Source organism: Somniosus microcephalus, chromosome 3, assembly GCF_052327205.1.
Source record: "Somniosus microcephalus isolate GS21.2 chromosome 3, FLI_Smic_1.0, whole genome shotgun sequence".
NCBI lineage: Eukaryota > Metazoa > Chordata > Chondrichthyes > Squaliformes > Somniosidae > Somniosus > Somniosus microcephalus.
In genome coordinates this window covers 339863209-339883014 of record NC_140989.1, presented here as the reverse complement: position 1 = coordinate 339883014, position 19806 = coordinate 339863209, and the positions used below count along the sequence as shown (strand labels likewise).

At 46.6% G+C, this 19806-nt stretch overlaps 1 protein-coding gene across 1 annotated transcript in view; it reads left to right on the top strand.

Moving 5' to 3' along the window:
- Positions 1–19806, top strand: part of cfap57 (cilia and flagella associated protein 57) — a 131186-nt gene that overhangs the window by 17092 nt on the left and 94288 nt on the right. The window contains exons 3-4 of the mRNA XM_085983245.1: positions 2615–2856; positions 11011–11179. Coding sequence (XP_085839371.1) covers positions 2615–2856; positions 11011–11179 — 411 coding nt within the window. The remainder of the gene's footprint in view (positions 1–2614; positions 2857–11010; positions 11180–19806) is intronic.

The following is a 19806-nucleotide window of genomic DNA, read 5'->3' as shown; positions in this document are numbered from 1 at the left end:
TCCCACAAACAGCAATGTGTTAATGACCAGACAATCTGTTTTTGTTATCTGGATTGAGGGATAAATATTGGCCAGGACACCGGGGATAACTCCCCTACTCTTCTTCGAAATAGTGCCATGGGACCTTTTACGTCCACCTGAAAGAGCAGACGGGGCCTCGGTTTAACATCTCATCCGAAAGATGGCACCTCCGACAGTGCAGCACTCCCTCAGCACTGCACTGGAGTGTCAGCCTAGATTTTTGTGCTCAAGTCCCTGGAGTGGGACTTGAACCCACAACCTTCTGACTCAGAGGCGAGAGTGCTACCAACTGAGTCACAGCTGACACTACGGCCTGCTGCTGCAACTAAAAGGGGTTTTGCCAGCATACTGCCAGCCACTAATGTTAGAAAAAATGAGAGAATCTCTCCCTCACCTGATGGGCCCTGTACAGGGCTGTGCTGTAGTATTTGCACAGGCCACTCTTCCAGTTAAACCCTGGTGCCTCCTCAGTGGACTTCTGCATGGTGGATGCAGTGCCCTAACAGGCATCCACTGCAACCAGCATTCTTGCAGAGGCTCATTTACATTTGTTAGCATGCTCCTGCACACGCATATGGGTGAGCGCAGTTTGTCGTGTGCTTGCTGGGCTCCAGTATGTAGCTGGTAGGTGTGGATGCAGCCCAGCACATTCCTTGAGTTGTTTTTCATTGCTGCCTGGCTCAGGTCTGTTGAATATTGAGCAGGGCTGGGGAAGTGGCAGTGCGGCGTTTTATTTTATGGAGTATCTGATCATCCTTCACTATACTTATTCCTATTCAGTCTCCTTCATTAGCAGATATTCTTCCGATCCTTTTTTCAAGGAATGGATGTATTTGCATAAGAATAGGAATGTAGCATCAGCATGATGGAAGTCTGCTCTGTAAGTGGGTCCCATAATTTACAGTGTTCTCCCTCACCATCAACACAAAGTGCCGTACAGCCTGATAAATTTATCATAAGCATCATTGAGATTCCAGTAATATACTTGTATGCTTCCTTTTCACTATGGATGTCAAATCCCTCTACACCTCCATCCCTCACCAGGATGGCCTGAGGGCGCTCCACTTCTTCCTTGAACAGAGGCCCGACCAGTCCCCATCCACCACCACCCTCCTCCGCCTGGCTGAACTTGTTCTCACATTGAACAACTTCTCCTTTGACTCCACTCATTTCCTCCAAATCAAAGGTGTTGCTATGGGTACCTGCATGGGTCCTAGCTATGCCTGCCTTTTCGTGGGATATGTGGAACACTCTTTGTTCCAGTCCTACTCGGGTCTCCTCCCTCACCTCTTTTTCCGATACATTGATGACTGTATCAGTGCCGTTTCCTGCTCTCGCCCTGAACTAGACAATTTCATTCACTTTGCCTCCAATTTCCACCCTTCCCTCATCTTCACATGGTCCATCTCTGACTCTTCCCTTCCCTTCCTTGACTTCTCCGTCTCCATCTCTGGGGATAGGTTATTGACCAACATTCACTACAAGCCCACTGCTGACTCCCACAGCTACCTGGACTACACTTCCGCCCACCCTGCCTCCTGTAAGGACTCTATTCCATTCTCCCAGTTTCTCCGTCTCCGCCGCATCTGCTCCGACGATGCCACCTTCCACACCAGTGCTTCCGTCATGTCTTTCTTTTTCCTCAACCGAGGATTCCCCTCTATCGTGGTTGACACGGCCCTCGACCGTGTCCGTTCTATCTCCCGCACTTCTGCCCTCACCCCTGCCCCTCCCTCCCGGAACCACGATAGGGTTCCCCTTGTCCTCACCTTTCACCCCACCAGCCTCCACATTCAACGGATCATCCTCCGCCATTTCCGCCACCTCCAAAGTGATCCCACCATCAAACGCATCTTCCCCTCCCCTCCCCTTTCAGCATTCCATAGGGACTGCTCCCTCCGAGACACCCTAGTCCACTCCTCTATCACCCCCAGCACCCCTTCCCCTTCGCCTGGCACCTTCCCGTGCAAGCGCAGGGGATGTAACACCTGCCCTTATATCTCCTCCCTTCCCACTGTCCAGGACCCCAAACACCCCTTCCAGGTGAAACAGCGATTTACTTGTACTCACCGTAAACTCGAGGAACAGCACCTCATCTTCCGATTAGGCACTTTACAGCCTTCCGGACTCAATATCGAGTTCAACAATTTCAGATCATAACCTCGGCCCCTATTACATTTTTACTTATATTTTTTATCCACACCTTTGTTTTGGTTCCCCCCCTTTCTTTTTTTTTCTCTCTCCCACATGGCAGCTGTCTCCCATTCTGCCAGCGCATTTCACACCTAATCTAGAGCCGTCTTTTGTCTCCACTAGTCCTATCACCATCTCGTCTCGTTTTGAATACCTCTTAATGTCTCTTCTCTTTTGTCCTTTCCCAGCCTGGCCTCTTAATCTATTTCATTTCCTGTGCTTCTTTAGTTTTGACAAAGGGTTTTCACCCGAAATGTTGACTCTATTTTCTCTCCACGGATGTTGCCTGGCCTGCTGAGTTTTTCCAGCATTTTCTGTTATTATTTCGGATTTCCAGCATCTGCAGTATTTTGCTATTATACTTGTATGCACTAATTAGTGATTTTCTTTTTTGTGTTAGATCAGCTTTAACCCTCAAGATAACGCACAGATCTGTGTGGCTGGGGATGGTGTTTTAAAACTGTTACGATTTGCCGATGGAAATCTCAAACAAACGAACTTCCAAAAGTTTGAGCTACAGAACTTTCTCACACATGCTTGGATGGCTGACGATCGCATCATTGTTGGCACTGACATGGGAAAACTTTACCTGTTTGAGTTGGCTGAACTGCGCTGGGAGTACAATATGATTCTAGACCACAGGTACAGTAAGAATGGAGGCTGTATGGCCCCTAATTTGCTCTTTCTATTTTCTCAATAGTTGTTGCAGTGGTTTTCAAACCATTCTGTGTTGGAGATCCTCTGTAAATATTTACACAAATCCCAGGGACTTCCTGTTCTAAGGTCTGAAAACATTTTAGCTATCTAAAGAAAGTAGTGCTATTATTGCAGGAAATGTTTTTATTCGTATACAACATCAGAAATAAGTTAACATATATAGAAACATTTAGAAATCTGATGATCCTAGAGTTCCTCACTCTGGGCATTCCTGAGGAACTTCCTTTTGGAACCCTGTGATTTACATTGATGGCTTTAAATCATACTAATATTTTCTTTCCTACAGACAAAACCACATTTAAGGGTGTGTTAATTAAGTGAGTTCATGCACTGTGTTTGGGCGCTACTAACTACAGAAAATGTAGCTTTTGGTAGAATGACTGCCAGTTGGCATTTAGTGTTGTCATTGAATAGCAGGTGGTAATGATTACAGCTCAAGTAGATAACAACCAATGAAGCCATTAATTACGAATGGAATGGTCTTGTGGTAACCTAAGTTATTATCTTCCATCATTTTTTTTTAGCATTAAACATGGCAGTACTGAGACAAATCTTCAACTCTTGCACACAGCTCTTTGTCTGTTAAAAGTGCTGTGATTTTTGTGGTCAGTGGAAATCATTACCAATATGAACATACAAAATTGAGGGGCAGCAAAAGACCACCTGGTCCATCAAGCCTGCCCCACACCATGATGGGTGGAGCATCATGACTAAACACTTCTTCACTTCCACCCACCTCACTGCTCTCCCCCCAACCCACACCCCCCTCAGCCATGTAATCTTCTGGGAGAGGCAAAATAAACAAGGGTGGGGGTGGCTGGTACTCCACTTCCACCCCATCCCAAAGTTCATGCTGGTACTCCACACCCCCCCAGAGTTCATGCTGATACTTTACCTCCTCTACAAACCCCACCCTCACCGCTTCAAAAATTCCTACTGCCACTCTCCCTCCCCACTCCCTTTCAGTTAATGCTGTCATTCTTGTAGTGTATGTACCTTGAAGAAGGAACTATATTCTGCAGCCCCTGTATACTGCAGTACCAGTAGTGACCACCCCTGTATATAAGCCTGTGTAGTAACTTTGTATAGTAGTTCCAGTTTTGTCTCCATTCAGTAAACACCTGTTATAATCAACTTCTGCAGTCCGTGTCTCAATTACACATGGACATTACATTGGCGACGAACAGATCCGAACTTACCTACAGTTCTGCACCACCTCACGGGGATCCATCCCTGAAGCGAAGTTATTAGAGGTCGAAGCCAGAAGGAAGAAATCCAAAAAGAAAAAAAAAAAAACAAACAGAAGAAACGGGCGTCAACCGTGGGCAACCGCCCTCTGATTCATCGAATTCGAAGATTTGCAGGAGAGGCTGTCGAGAGCTAGGCTTGGTTATCCAGTCTGTGGTGTTCCAGCTAATCGGGCTGGTGGCAGGTAGTACACTGATCCTTCCTGGGCTGTGGCGGACTAGAGCTCGATCGGGTGGCTCTTCAACGGGGCCGAGCAGTGTTGTGGGGAAGAGGAGAGAGAGAGAGAGGGTGGACCACACAGGGCGCGGCCGGTGCTACGAAGCTGGGCAGCGTACAGACCCGAGAAGAGGGAGGGAAGTGTCCCATAGGGTCTGCTCTTACGACGGGAACAGTAATTAAAATAAAAGAAAAAGAAATTAGAAGCGCAGAAAGCCGCGAGGAGCTGCAGTTTGCCACGGGGACCGCGGAGAGCGGCGTTGGCAGCAGCGCGGGGGGAAGCGCGCGAAGACCATAGGGCGTCACCATCAAGGCATAAAAACGCCAGCAACAGCGCTGGCAGCAGCGGAAAAGGCAGAAAGTGCGGGAGGCGCCATCTTAATCCAGCGGGGAAGAAGGCAAAGCGCGGTAGGCGCCATTTTGTTCAATCGGGGAAGAAGGCAAAGCGCGGGAGGCGCCATCTTAGATCTCCAAGATGCCGAAGACTGGCAATATCACTGCCTTCGATAATGCAAGAGAAGACTGGACCACGTATGTGGAAAGAGTCGAAGTATATTGCAAGGCAAATGAAGTAGCCGATGAGAAAAAGGCATTGGTACTACTAAACTTAATGGGCGCAAGAACGTACGGCCTATTGCGGAACCTGATCACTCCAGTCAAACCGATGGCGAAGAGTTTTAACAAAATTGTTGATATCCTACAGGAACACCTAAATCCTACACTGCTGCTGATAGCAGAAAGATTTAAATTCCACAAGAGAAATCAGCATAAAGATGAGAGCAATGCTGATTACCTTACAGAACTACGCAAGCTATCAAAGCACTGCCAGTTCGGAGCAGGACTGGCAGATACCCTACGGGACAAATTTGTCTGTGGACTCCTGAGTGAAGGAACCCAGAAGAGGTTACTCTCAGAGAAAGAGCTGACGCTAGATAAGGTTTTCAGCGTGGCAGTATCGTACGAAGCAGCAGCAAGGGGAGCTGCGGAAATACAGCAAAAGCCACAGGAATACGGCACCCATGAAATGACACGGGGATTTGAAAAATGTTATCGCTGCGGCAGAACAACCCATGACCAGAAGGACTGCTGGTCCAAGAACAAAACATGCAGGCAATGCGGAAAGATGGGACACATTGCACGAGTTTGCAGGTCCGGGAAGAAGACTAACGACAACAAAAAGTCTACTAAGGAACAGTACAGGAAAGTACAAAAGATGACGGACAGTAGTTCCGAAGACCAGAAGAGCGATAGTGAATCCGGGAACAAGAGACTAAGCTGTCTCAAACTACACAACGTAATCGCAAAAGAGGATCACCGAACCATTTGGGTCACCCTCACGATAGCAGGATCCCAAGTCAAAATGGAATTGGATACAGGATCAGCCCTGACCATCATGAATCGATGAGACTACGAGCGGCTATTCTCACACATACCCTTGAAAGACACATCCATTGTCTTGAAGACATATACGGGGCAGAAAGTATACCCCAGAGGGAAAATAAGGGTGCCTGTCGAATACAACGGCAAGGAAATACAGAAATTGTATCTGTACATACTGCAAGATGGTGGACCACCGTTATTGGGACGTGAATGGATCAGAAAGCTAAGTTTAGACTGGCACTCCATTCAAGCACTGACTGTGGCTGGTAAAAAGGATGACGACGTCACACCTGGACGATTGTCCAAAATCTTAGCTAACGCTAAAGAGGTATTTCAACAAGGACTGGGAACTCTTAAAGGCGTAACCGCCTTGATAAAAATAGAAGAGAATGCAATTCCCAAGTTTTTCAAAGCAAGACCGGTACCGTATGCAATTCGCCCAGCCATCGAGGCAGAGCTGGAGAATCTGGAGAATGCAGGCGTGTTATCTAAGGTAGACTGAAGCGAGTGGGCAACACCCATCGTTCCTGTCATGAAGAAAACGTTAAACAATAAGTCTGAGGAGCCAAGGAAGGTTCGCATCTGTGGGGACTTCAAGGTGACTGTGAACCCAGTCCTTCACACAGTACAGTATCCTCTTCCGAGGATAGAAGATATTTTCGCCTCACTATCTGGAGGGAAACGTTTTACAAAAATTGACCTAGCGCAAGCATATTTGCAGATGGAGGTTGAAGAATCCTCTAGGAAATATCTCACGATAAACACTCACAAAGGTCTTTACCAGTATAATCGACTGGTACTCGGAGTAGCATCAGCTCCGGCTATATGGCAAAGAGCAATGGAACAAGTCCTGCAAGGGATTCCGGGGACTCAGTGTTACTTGGATGACATCCTAGTGACAGGTGAAAATGACAGTGAACACCTTGCCAACCTAGAGCAGGTGCTCACTAGACTAAGAGAACATGGGCTACGAGCCAATCGCCCCAAGTGCGAGTTTTTTAAGAAACAAATATCGTATTGTGGCCACGTGATTGATGAAGAGGGGTTACATAAGTCCCCTGACAAAATTGAAGCGGTAGTTAAGGCTCCAGCGCCTGAAAATGTGTCGCAACTGAGGTCATTCCTTGGATTGGTGAATTATTACCATAAGTTTTTGCCGAATTTGTCCACAATTCTGCACCCACTGAATGCCCTGCTACAAACTGGAGTAGCATGGAAATGGAGCGATGAATGTAAGCGGGCCTTTCAGAAGTGTAAAGGCCTGATCACTTCAAGAGAAGTATTGGCTCACTACAACCCATCACTACCGATAAGACTGGCGTGTGATGCGTCTCCCTACGGCGTTGGAGCGGTACTGTCACATAAATCCCTTGATGGTTCAGAGAGGCCGATAGCTTTTGCGTCACGCTCGTTAACTGCAGCCGAGCGTAACTACGCCCAGATTGACAGAGGGGCCCTCAGCCTGGTGTGGGGGGTGAAGAAGTTCAATCGCTACATGCACGGACAGAAATTTACTCTACTAACTGATCATCAACCTCTTGTCTCCATTTTCAACCCTAAGAAGGGCGTCCCGATAATGACAGCACAACAGCTACAGAGGTGGTCCCTTTTCCTAGGGGCACACCAATATGACATCGAGTACAAAGGAACTAAACAGCATGGGAATGCTGATGGATTGTCGCACCTACCGTTGCCGACGGTGGAAGAAGCACCTGCAGTGGATCCTGTGGAGATATTCCACTCGGCCATAGTCGAATGTCTACCTGTGACGAATGCAAACATAGAAAAGGAAACACGAAATGACCCGACACTCTCCAGGGTCTATGATTTAACGGTGAAGGGATGGCCAGCACATGGCGAACCACTGTTGCCAGCATTCTCGCCGAGAAGAGAACAGCTGTCAGTGTGCCGAGGAACCTTGATGTGTGGATCCAGAGTAGTAATTCCACCCAAATTGAAGGATAGAGTGCTCAATGAGCTTCATGAGGGTCATCTGGGAGGTGTAAAAATGAAGAACTTAGCCAGAGCGTTTGTGTGGTGGCCGGGAATCGACAGAGAAATTGAAGAGATGACCAAGAGCTGTACAGGATGCCAGAAGGTCCAAAACGCCCCACCACAAGCCCTCTACATCCATGGGAGTGGCCCTCATCTCCATGGCAAAGGGTACACATTGATTTTGCTGGTCCATTTATGGACTCGATGTTTTTAATTGCGGTGGATGCACATTCAAAGTGGCCAGAGGTAATAAAAATGTCCTCAACCACCACAGAAAAAACTATCACAGTCTTACGAACCATATTCACCAGAAATGGGCTGCCTGAACAGATTTGCTCCGACAATGGACCACAGTTTGTGTCTGAAGAGTTCCGGAGGTTCTTAAAGAACAATGGTGTTAAGCAGTACACATCCGCCCCATATCATCCAGCCACCAATGGATTGGCTGAGAGGTTCATTCAAACATTCAAAAAGGCTATCAAGGCAATATGTAATAAGAACATAAGAACATAAGAAATAGGAGCAGGAGTAGGCCAATTGGCCCCTCGAGCCTGCTCCGCCATTCAATAAGATCATGGCTGATCTGATCCTAACCGCCAATCCACTATGACAGGACTATCTCCTGAATCTAACAGCATTAGACACACGAAAAACAGGAGCAGGATCAGGCTACACGGCCCCTGGGCCCGCTCCGCTACCCACAGGGCCATGACCTATCCGAACCTAGACTCATGTCCAAATTCCTGCCCGCTCCCCGTAACCCTTAATTCCCTTTTCTACTAGGAAACTGTCTATTTCTGTTTTAAATTTATGTAATGATGTAGCTTCGACAGCTTTTTGGGGCAGCATATTCCATGGACCTACCACCCTCTGAGTGAAGTAGTTCCTCCTCATCTCAGTTTTGAAAGAGCAGCCCCTTATTCTAAGACTATGCCCCCTAGTTCTAGTTTCACCCATCATCTGGAACATCCTCCCTGCATCCACCCGATCCAACCCCTTCATAATCTTATATGTTTCAATAAGACCGCCTCTCATTCTTCTGAACTCCAATGAGTAGAGTCCCAATCTACTCAACCTCTCCTCATATGTCCATCCCCTCATCCCCGGGATTAATCGAGTGAACTTTCTTTGTACTGACTCGAGAGCAAGTATGTCCTTTCTTAAGTATGGACACCAAAACTGTATGCAGTATTCCAGGTGCGGTCTCACCAATACCTTGTACAACTGAAGCAATACCTCCCTATTTTTATATTCTATCCCCCTAGCAATGAAAGCCAACATTCCATTGGCCTTCTTAATCACTTGCTGCACCTGCATACTAACCTGAAGACATACCCCTACAACACAAGGTGGATAACTTCTTGTTTGCCTACCGGAATGTGACACATGCGGTTACCAACCAAACTCCAGCCATGATGTTCTTCAATCGAAGACTAAGATGCCGCTTGGATTTGGTTAAGCCAAACATCAGAAGAGATGTGGAGAACAGGCAGTTTCAGAATATGAATGAAAGGCCAACCAGGAGTTTCAAGATAGGTCAACCAGTTTTGGCCCGGGACTACCGCACAGAGAAATGGCAGCCAGGAACGATCTGCACACGGCAAGGACCTCTAATGTATACCGTGGACGTTGGAGAGAGCATTGTAAGACGCCATGCTGACCAGATTCTAGAGTCACTGGAAAACGTCAAATCTACACCACGATCCTATACACCTGGTGATGAAACCGAAGTACCAATTGCATCTACCTCAGAATCGGTGATATTGGAAGCAGACGAACCAAACAACGACGTTGATCCCGAATCAACTTTGCCAGAAGAACCTGATACCCCAAAGAGGCGTTATCCGGACAGAATCAGGAAGCCTCCTCAAAGACTGAATTTATAATTGATTAACTTCAGCTAATGTATATAGCAACTGTAATTGTAAATATGTTATTTAATTATTAATCGAATGTTATGTACTGTTTAGCTAAAAGGGGAGGAATTGTAGTGTATGTACCTTGAAGAAGGAACTGTATCCTGCAGCCCCTGTATACTGCAGTACCAGTAGTGACCACCCCTGTATATAAGCCTCTGCAGTAACTTTGTATAGTAGTTCCAGTTTTGTCTCCATTCAGTAAACACCTGTTATAATCAACTTCTGCAGTCCGTGTCTCAATTACACACGGACATTACAATTCTTATTCCTCTTCCACCACAACACACCAGCAATAGCTAGTTCCCTCTTTTTATCCATGCCCCTCCCCTAAAGTCTTCGGCAGCACCTCCCAAACCCACAACCTCTACCACCTAGAAGGACAAGAGCAACAGGCTCATGGGAACACCATCACCTGCAAGTTTCCCTCCAAGTTACACACCATCCTGACTTGAAGTACATCGCCGATCCTTCATCGTCGCTAGGTCAAAATCCTGGAACTCCCTCTGGAACAGCACTGTTGGAGTGCCTTCACCACATGGACTGCAGCAGTTCAAGAAGGCAGTTCACCACCACCTTCTCAAGGGTAATTAGGGATGGGCAATAATGTTGGCATTGCCAGCGACGCCCGCATCCTAGGAACGAATAAAAAAAAAGGTGCTGGTCCCAGCTTCTGCCCCTTTCATTCTCCTCCATCCATTTCCATGTTTCCTCTATTGACATCCATTTATCTCCCACTTTCATTTCCATCCCTTTCCTCCCTGTATAACACACAAATTATGCACTATGTTATTAGCTCTATCCCCTTTTTATTGCAGCTCCACTTGAAGCTTGTGCTGCCTTATGCTTAATCAAGCTTGGGAGGAAATCATCTTGTTACTGCACACATTTCCTTCTTGGCAGCCTGTTACAGATATAAATTGGCTTGCCAACAGAGTGCTGATGTGTGAAAGTCAAGTAAATAGTGGATTAACATTAATTGATGTGAAATGGCACTTCACACTATCAAAGTAACTGAAGGCACAGTGTATACCTAGTAGAAATGGCTACTATTTCAGTGTAAATTAATTTTAATAGATGAGCTTGCAATTAAAGTTAATTCAGCTGGGAGGACATGCGGAGCTTCTGGAATTAACTTGTGTATTTAATAGATCAGTTTCTTGTATCAAGTATTTTAAGCAAATTGAGTCAAACAATACATTTATCATTAGCAATTCAGTGTTCCTATTGCATATAGATTCTCCATTGGTTTAAGTAGTGTATTAGAACTATTATTATGGAATAAATTATGTTAAGTAGTGTCATTGGTGTTACTATCTTTCAGAACCACTATCTCCATGAGCCACATGCCTGCACCTACAAATCCTCATCCCAAGATTACAGCGCTAGCAATTTATTCCAAAGGGTTTATGTGCTCTGCTGGGCCTGCTATTGTCTATATGTTTGAAAAAGGAGAAGAGAAGGATACCTTCAAGAAAACCAGGGTGATTAAGGTGAGTCCCACACTAAATGAGACTGAAGCAGTTAAATAATGCTTGTCAAGAGTGTCTAAAGCAACAATTGGCTGCTGTGCTGAGCAGATTCTGAGGCATTGGTCCCCTGCTTATTCCAGCGGGGACTACATTTTAGAAGTTAACAGTGTAAATTTGAAATGGAAATATAAGATACCCATTTATAGTAGCCATGATTAGGTATGGATAAATAATGACAACAATTATACCCACTGCCATCATGTAAACCATACGGCAACAAGTTAGTGTTTTTTAAATCCATTCTAGTGAATATTTGAAACTACAATGGAAACATTAACCCCCCAAAAAACAGGTAGGTTGGTGTTGGGTGGGAGGTTAAAGTGTTAAAAAATTGATCCCGACCACAACATGCCCACTTCCGGTTTTAACGGAGGTGGCCGGAGGGGCGGGGGGGGGGTGGTACGGTGGGGGAAGGCAGCCAACCTGCTCCCAGGAAGTGGGTCACCCATTTAAATATTATAATGAGGCCAGCGTGGCTCAGATTTAACCACCATTTCATCTTTAACTGTGGCTGGTTGGGTTTCCCAGGCCTCGGAGAACCTGCCAGCTAAAGTAAGGCAAGGACTTCTGGATCCAGGAGGTAAGTGCCTTTACACTTACCTCCTGGATCCAGCAGCCCTGCCTAACCCACACCCCGCAATCGGAGACCCTTGCCCCACCTCCCACCGATGATCCTCAGGCCAGCCCCAATGCTTCCTCCCGCTCCCCCACCGATGATCCTCAGAGCAGCCCCGATCCTCTGTTTTCCATCCCCCTCTACCCCACCAATGCTCTGGCCCTGATCCATGCTTCGCTCCTCCCCGATTTTCCAGCCCCGATCCATTCTTTTCTCACCCCCATTGCTCGGGCTCCGATCCTCTCTTTTCACCACCTAACCCTCACCCTGCCCCTTCCCTGCCGACTGAAGCTCCAGCCCCGATCCATGCTTCCCTCCCTTTCCCCCCCCCCCCGCCGATGCGCCTCCGGCCCCCGACCACCGCCCACCCTCCCCACCCCTGGCCCCCATCCGATCCCTCCCTTTCTCCTCTCTGCGGCTTAGTGCTGCAGGTCTAACCACTCGCAGCCAGCGAGCCTCTCAATCTGGCTGGCTGTGAGTGGGAAACAGATCTTTAAAATCCGGCAGGTCCTGCGGCAAATCCGTTCTCCCAGGTTTCCCAACCAATTCCTAGGCCCCCTGCTCCCAACCTGCCTCCCGATTAAAATTCCGGCCTTACCATCTGAAAAATGATGTCAGTTTGAATTGAAGCATTTCATAATGCCATAAAGTCTTGTTATTCAGTGATGCTCAACTGATATCTATTTGCAAATATTTATCCTGACTATCATGTGACCGTCAAAGTTCTGTGCTGTGATTAGTCAATGATTATATCATATCAATCTGTATAGAATACTAAGTATCTGAAAGTAAATGACAAGATTGTAACCCAAAGGTACAATGATGTTATAAGCAGAGAAATACTGAATATTTTATAAGCTGTGAAATTAGGCTACAGCCACCTCTGCAGGAAATGCATCTGCCTTCAGTCACTCCAGCTCAGAGTCATTGAGCTGCAGTGCGAGTTAGAGACACTCTGAAACATAAGGCGGGGGAGGAATTTCTGGACAGAGTTAATGGCACAAATAACTACATATGGGTATGATCTTGTGGCCATTACAGAAACATGGCTGCAGGGTGACAATGCCTGGGAATTAAACATACCAGGTTATTTAACGATCAGGAAGGACAGGCAGGAAGGAAGGGGAGGTGGGGTGGCTATGTTAATAAAGGAAGGAATCACTGTAATACAGAGAAATGATATTGGGTCAAAAGATCAGGATAATGAAACAGTTTGGGTGGAGATAAGGAATAATAAGGGGAAAAAAACACTAGTGGGCGTAATCTATAGGCCTCCGAACAGTTGCAACTCTGTTGGACGGAGTATCAATCAGGAAATAGTTGAGGCTTGTAATAAGGGAACATCTATAATTATGGGGGATTTTAACGATCATATTAATTGGACAAATCAAATTGGGCAGGGCTGCCTTGAGGATGAGTTCTGTTAGATCCGTGATTCTGAGAGTATGCTGTTTTTCAATAACCACACGGATGCTGTAACTTAAGAATAAACAGGTATTTACTGGAGGAGGGTAGTCTCAAGACTGGGGGTACAGAGGTATGCGCAAAGCTTATATACAGGTGTGGTCACTGCCGGTACTACAGTATACAGGAGCTGTAAAAGTAGTTCTGTCTTAAAGGTACATACACTCCAATTCCTCCCCTTTTAGATTAGTAGTACCCCTAATATTCAAATAACAATTAACACTTTAACATGTGCATTAAACAACAATAGTCCATTTATAGATTCAGTCTTTGGGGCGACTTCCTGACCCTTTCGGGATAGCGCCTTTCCTGAGGTTCTTGTTCTTGGTGCAGAGGCGATTCTGGCCCCTTTTCATCGGGTAGTTCATCGGGTTCCACTGCTACTGGTTCTGAGGTAGATGCTACCGGTATGTCGGGTTCATCCCCAGGTACTCGAGACATGGGGTTGAATCGTTCCTGTGATGCTAAGATCTGATCGACGTGGCGTCTCACAATGTTCTCCCCGACATCCACTGTGTACATTAATGGCCCCTGCCTTGTGCATATCGTTCCGGGTTGCCATTTCTCTGTTCGATAGTCACGGGCCAAGACTGGTTGTCCTACATTGAAGCTCCTTGTCGGCTTCTCATTGATGTGCTGGAATTGTTTGTCCTCAACATTTCTTCGCACATTTGGTCTGAGCAAGTCCAGACGAGATCTCAATCTTCGGTTAAAGAACATCATGGCCGGGGTCTGGTTGGTAACTGCATGTGTCGCGTTTCGGTAGGCTAATAAGAAATTGTCCACCTTATGCTGTAGTGGAATTTCATCATCGCACATGGCCTTTATCGCCTTCTTAAAGGTTTGTACGAACCTCTCAGCCAATCCATTTGTGGCTGGGTGATACGGGGCGGATGTGTAATGCCTTACCCCATTTGTTCTCATAAATTTTCGAAATTCTTCGGACACAAACTGTGGTCCATTATCAGAGCAAATCTGCTCTGGCAACCCGTTTCTGGCAAATATGGTCCGTAGGACTGCAATTGTTTTCTCTGTAGTGGTTGAGGACATTTTTATCACCTTAGGCCACTTCGAATGAGCATCCACTGCTATTAAGAACATTGAGTCCATGAATGGACCAGCGAAATCAATATGCACCCGTTGCCATGGAGAGGAGGGCCACTCCCATGGGTGTAGAGGAGCATGTGGTGGTGCATTTTGGACCTTCTGGCATCCTGAGCAGCTCTTGGTTAGGTCTTCGATTTGTTGATCGATTCCCGGCCACCACACACAAGCCCTAGCAAGGCTTTTCATTTTCACTCCCCCCAGATGACCTTCATGTAGCTCATTTAGCACTCTCCCTTAACTTGGGTGGAATCACCACTCTGGATCCACACATCACTGTCCCCTGGCATACTGACAGCTGTTCTCTTCTGGATGAGAATGCTGGCAACAGTGAGTCGCCATGTGTTGGCCATCCCCTCACCGTCAATTCATATACCCATGACAGCGTCGGATCATTGCGGGTCTCCTCTATATCCGCATTTGTTACTGGCAATCGTTCAATTATCGACGAATAAAATATCTCGATAGGGTCCACTGCTGGTGCTTCCTCTGCCGTAGGCAGTGGCAGGTGCGATAGCCCATCAGCGTTCCCATGCTGTTTCGTGCCTTTATATTCTATTTCATATTGATTCGCCCCTAGAAACAGGGACCATCTTTGTAACCGTTGTGCAGTCATCACTGGAACGCCCTTCTTAGGATTAAAGATGGAGACAAGTGGTTGGTGGTCAGTCAGCAAGGTGAACTTCTGCCCATGCAGATAGTGGTTGAATTTTTTTACTCCCCATACTAGGCTGAGGGCCTCCCTGTCAATCTGGGCGTAGTTGCGCTCGGCTGACGCAAAGGCTACTGGCCTCTCCAACCCGTCTGGGAATTTGTGCAACAGCACCGTTCCAATACCATAGGGTGATGCATCACATGCCAAACGAATTGGTAGTGCTGGGTTGAAATGGGCCAACACCTCTTTTGATGTGATCAATTCTTTACACTTCTGGAAAGCTCGTCTACGTTCGTCATTCCACTTCCATGGTACCCCTGTTTGCAGTAGGGTGTTCAGTGGGTGTAATACCGTGGACAAATTTGGTAAGAACTTGTGGTAGTAGTTTACCAGCCCGAGGAACGACCTCAGTTGTGACACATTTTCCGGTGCTGGGGCTTTGACTACTGCCTCAATCTTTTCAGGGGACTTATGTAACCCCCCTTCATCGATGACGTGGCCACAAGACGAGATCTGTTTCTGGAAAAACTCGCACTTGTGGTGATTAGCTCGTAGCCCATACTCCTTTAATCTAGTGAGCACTTTCTCCAAGTTGGCGAGGTGATCACTGTCATTTTCGCCCGTGACCAGGATGTCGTCCAAATAACACTGGGTCCCTGGAATCCCTTGCAGGACTTGATCCATCGCCCTTTGCCAGATAACCGGAGCTGAGGCTACCCCGAACACCAGCCGGTTGTATTGATAGAGACCTTTATGAGTGTCAATCGTAAGGTATTGTTTCGAAGCTTCTTCTACCTCCATTTGCAAGTACACCTGGGCTAGATCAATTTTGGTGAAGCGTTTACCTCCAGATAGCGAGGCGAAAATATCCTCAATTCGTGGAAGCGGATATTGTACCGTGTGAAGGACTGGGTTCACTGTCACCTTAAAATCCCCACAGATGCGGACCTTCTTTGGTTCCCCAGGCGTATTACTCAACGACCTCTTCATTACAGGAACGATGGGTGTAGCCCACTCGCTCCAGTCCACTTTGGACAGTACTCCTGAACGTTCCAACCCTTCCAGCTCTGCTTCAACAGCTGGTCTGATCGCATAAGACACTGGTCTGGCCTTAAGAAACTTTGGGCTTGCATTTTCCTCTATTTTAATCGTTGCTGTTATGCCTTTTAGTGTTCCGAGTCCCTCCTGGAACACTTCTTTTGCGTCAGTTAGCATTTTTGACAGTCGTCCAGGTGTGACGTCGTCATCCTTTTTGGCCTCAACCTTCAGTGCCTGTATGGAATGCCAATCTAATTGTATCTTCCGGATCCATTTACGTCCTAGCAGTGGTGGTCCTCCATCTGGCACTACATATATATCCATTTTAGGTATTTCCTGGCCTTTATATATCACTTTCACCCTTATTTTTCCTTTGGGGTAGACTTTTTGCCCCGTGTACGTCTTCAAGACAATCTCTGTAGCTTTCAAGGGTATATGTGAAAATAGCCGCTTGTAGTCCCTTTGGTTTATGACTGTTAGGGCTGATCCTGTGTCCAATTCCATTTTCACTTGGACTCCGTCTATCTTCAGTGTAACCCAGATAGTCTGGTGATCCTCCATTTTGGTTACCTTATGTAGTTTCAGACAACCCAGCTTCTGGCTTCCGGAGTCTGTGTCACTTTTCTGTTCGTCTGAACCACTGTCCGTCACCTGGTGTACCTTTTTGTACTTCTCCTGTGGAGATTTCTTACTGTTGGTTTTCTTCCCAGACCTGCAGACTCTTGCTATGTGTCCTGCTTTTCCACACTGTCTGCACACTTGGTCCTTGAACCAACAATCCTTCTGGTCCTGTGTTTTCTGCCGCAGCGATAGCACTTCCCTGTTCCATAGGACATTTCATTGGTGCCATATTCTTGCGGTCTCCGTTGTATCTCTGCAGCGCCCCTTGCGGCTGCTTCGTGTGATACTGCTATACTGAAAGCCTTGTCCAGCGTAAGATCCTTTTCTGATAGAAGCTGTTTCTGGGTTCCTTCACTTTGTAGCCCACACACAAACTTGTCCCTTAACGTATCTGCTAGTCCCGCTCCAAACTGGCAGTGTTTCGATAGCTTGCGCAGTTCCGTTAGGTACTCAGCATTGCTTTCGTCTTTGTGTTGGTTCCTTTTATGGAACTTAAATCGTTCTGCTATCAGCAGCGGTGTGGGGTTTAAGTGGTCCTGTAGGATTTCTACTATGCTTTCGAAATTCTTGTTCACCGGCTTCTCTGGGGTTATTAGATTTCGCAGTAACCCATAAGTTTTTGCACCCATGGAATTTAACAAAACCAGTGTTTTCCTAGCATCTGGCACTTCATTCGCCCTGCAGTACACCTCAATACGTTCCACATATGTCGCCCAATCTTCGACTTCATTGTCGAACGTAGAGATACTGCCACTCTTCGGCATCCCTGGGTGTGATTTAACTGTCAAAAATGGCGTCTCCCTCGCTTCCCCTTCTTCTCCGCTGGCACAAAATGGCGTCTCCCGCGCTTTCCTTCCTTCCCGCGCTCGCCCTTCTTCTCCGCTGCGGCTTCTAAAAATGGCGTCTCCCGCGCTCTTCCTTCTTCTCCGCGGCTCAATGGCGTCTCCCGCGCTCTCCCTTCTTCTCCCCGTGGACACTGTTCAGCCCTTGAGCCCTGGCTGTGCTCTGCGCGTTCTTTTTTTTTTTTTCTCGACGCCGCTCGGTCCTGAACCCGGCTGTTGCTTTACCCTCTCTCTCTCCGTTTTTTTTTTTTCTCTCTCGACGCCGCTCGGTTTTCAATTCCGGCTGCGCCCTGTGCGCTTCACCCTCTGTCTTACTCCGTCGACGCTGCTCGGCTTTCTCTCCGCCGTTGGTCGGCTCCAGCCGCCACTGTCCGGGAAGGGTCTGCGCTGGACCTGTCGTCAGTCTCTTGCTGATCGTCGTGGCTGGGGAACCAAGCCCGGCTCTCCACAGCCTCCCCTGCGATGTTCACTCTCTGCCGGACGACTGGGCGGTTGCTCGTGGTCGACGCCCGTGTTCCTGGCCTCGACTTTCTTACACCGCCCTCCCGGAGCGAATCCTCGAAGGGAAATGCAGAGTTGCAGGTAGATTCGAATCGACACTCGTCGCCACTGTTAGATCCGTGATTCTGAGAGTATGCTCTTTTTCAATAACCACACGGATGCTGTAACTTAACAATAAACAGGTATTTACTGGAGGAGGGTAGTCTCAAGACTGGGGGTACAGAGGCATGCGCAAAGCTTATATACAGGTGTGGTCACTGCCGGTACTACAGTATACAGGAGCTGTAAAAGTAGTTCTGTCTTAAAGGTACATACACTACAAGTTCATTGAGTGTGTTAGGGATGGGTTTCTTGAGCAGTATGTAACTGAACCGACCAGGGGGCAAGCAACCTTAGATCTGGTCCTGTGTAACGAGAGAGGATTATTTAAAAATGTCCTAGTAAAGGATCCCCTTGGAATGAGTGACCATAACATGGTTGAATTCCATATTCAATTAGAGGGTGAGAAGGTTGGATCTCAAACAAGCGTGCTAAGCTTGAATAAAGGAGACTATGAAGGTATGAGAGCGGAATTGAGTAGAGTGGATTGGGAAAATAGATTAAAGGGTAAGACGATACATGATCAGTGGTGTACATTTAAGGAGTTATTTTACAACTTCCAAAAAATATATATTCCACTGAGAAGAAAAGGGTGTAAAAGAAAAGACAGCCATCCGTGGCTAAGTAAAGAAATTAAGGATAGTATTTGACTAAAAACAAGGGCATATAAGGTAGCCAAATCTAGTGGGAGGATAGAGGATTGGGAAAACTTTAAAAGACAGCAAAAAATAACAAAAAGATTGATTAAGAAAGGGAAGATGGATTATGAAAGTAAATTAGCAAAAAATATAAAAACAGATAGTAAGAGTTTTTATAGTTATATAAAAAGAAAAAGGGTGGCTAAAGTAAATGTTGGTCCCTTAGAGGATGAGACCAGGAAATTAATGGTGGGAAATATGGAGATGGCAAAAACACTGAATGAATATTTTGTATCAGTCTTTACAGTAGAGGACACTAAGAATATCCCAACACTGGACAAACAGGGGGCTATAGGGGGGTAGGAGCTAAACACGATCAAAATCACTAAGGAAGTGGTACTCGGTAAAATAATGGGACTCAAGGTGGATAAATCACCTGGACCTGATGGCTTACATCCTAGGGTCTTGAGGGAAGTGGCGGTAGGGATTGTGGATGCATTAGTAATAATTTTCCAAAACTCCCTGGACTCAGCAAAGGTCCCGGCAGACTGGAAAACTGCTAATGTAACACCCTTATTTAAAAAGGGCAGTAGACAGAAGGCTGGAAACTATAGACCAGTTAGCCTAACATCTGTGGTAGGTAAAATTTTGGAGACAGTAACAGGACATTTGGATACTCATAATTTAATAGGACAAAGTCAGCATGGTTTTATGAAGGGGAAGTCATGTTTGACAAATTTGCTGGAGTTCTTTGAGGAAGTAACATATAGGGTGGATAAAGGGGAACCAGTGGACGTAGTGTATTTAGACTTCCAAAAGGCATTTGACAAGGTGCCACACAAAAGATTATTGCTTAAGGTAAAAAATCACGGGATTGGGGGCAATATTCTGGCGTGGATAGAGGATTGGCTATCTAACAGAAGGCAGAGAGTTGGGATAAATGGTTCATTCTCAGACTGGCAATCAGTAACTAGTGGTGTTCCGCAGGGGTCAGTGCTGGGTCCCCAACT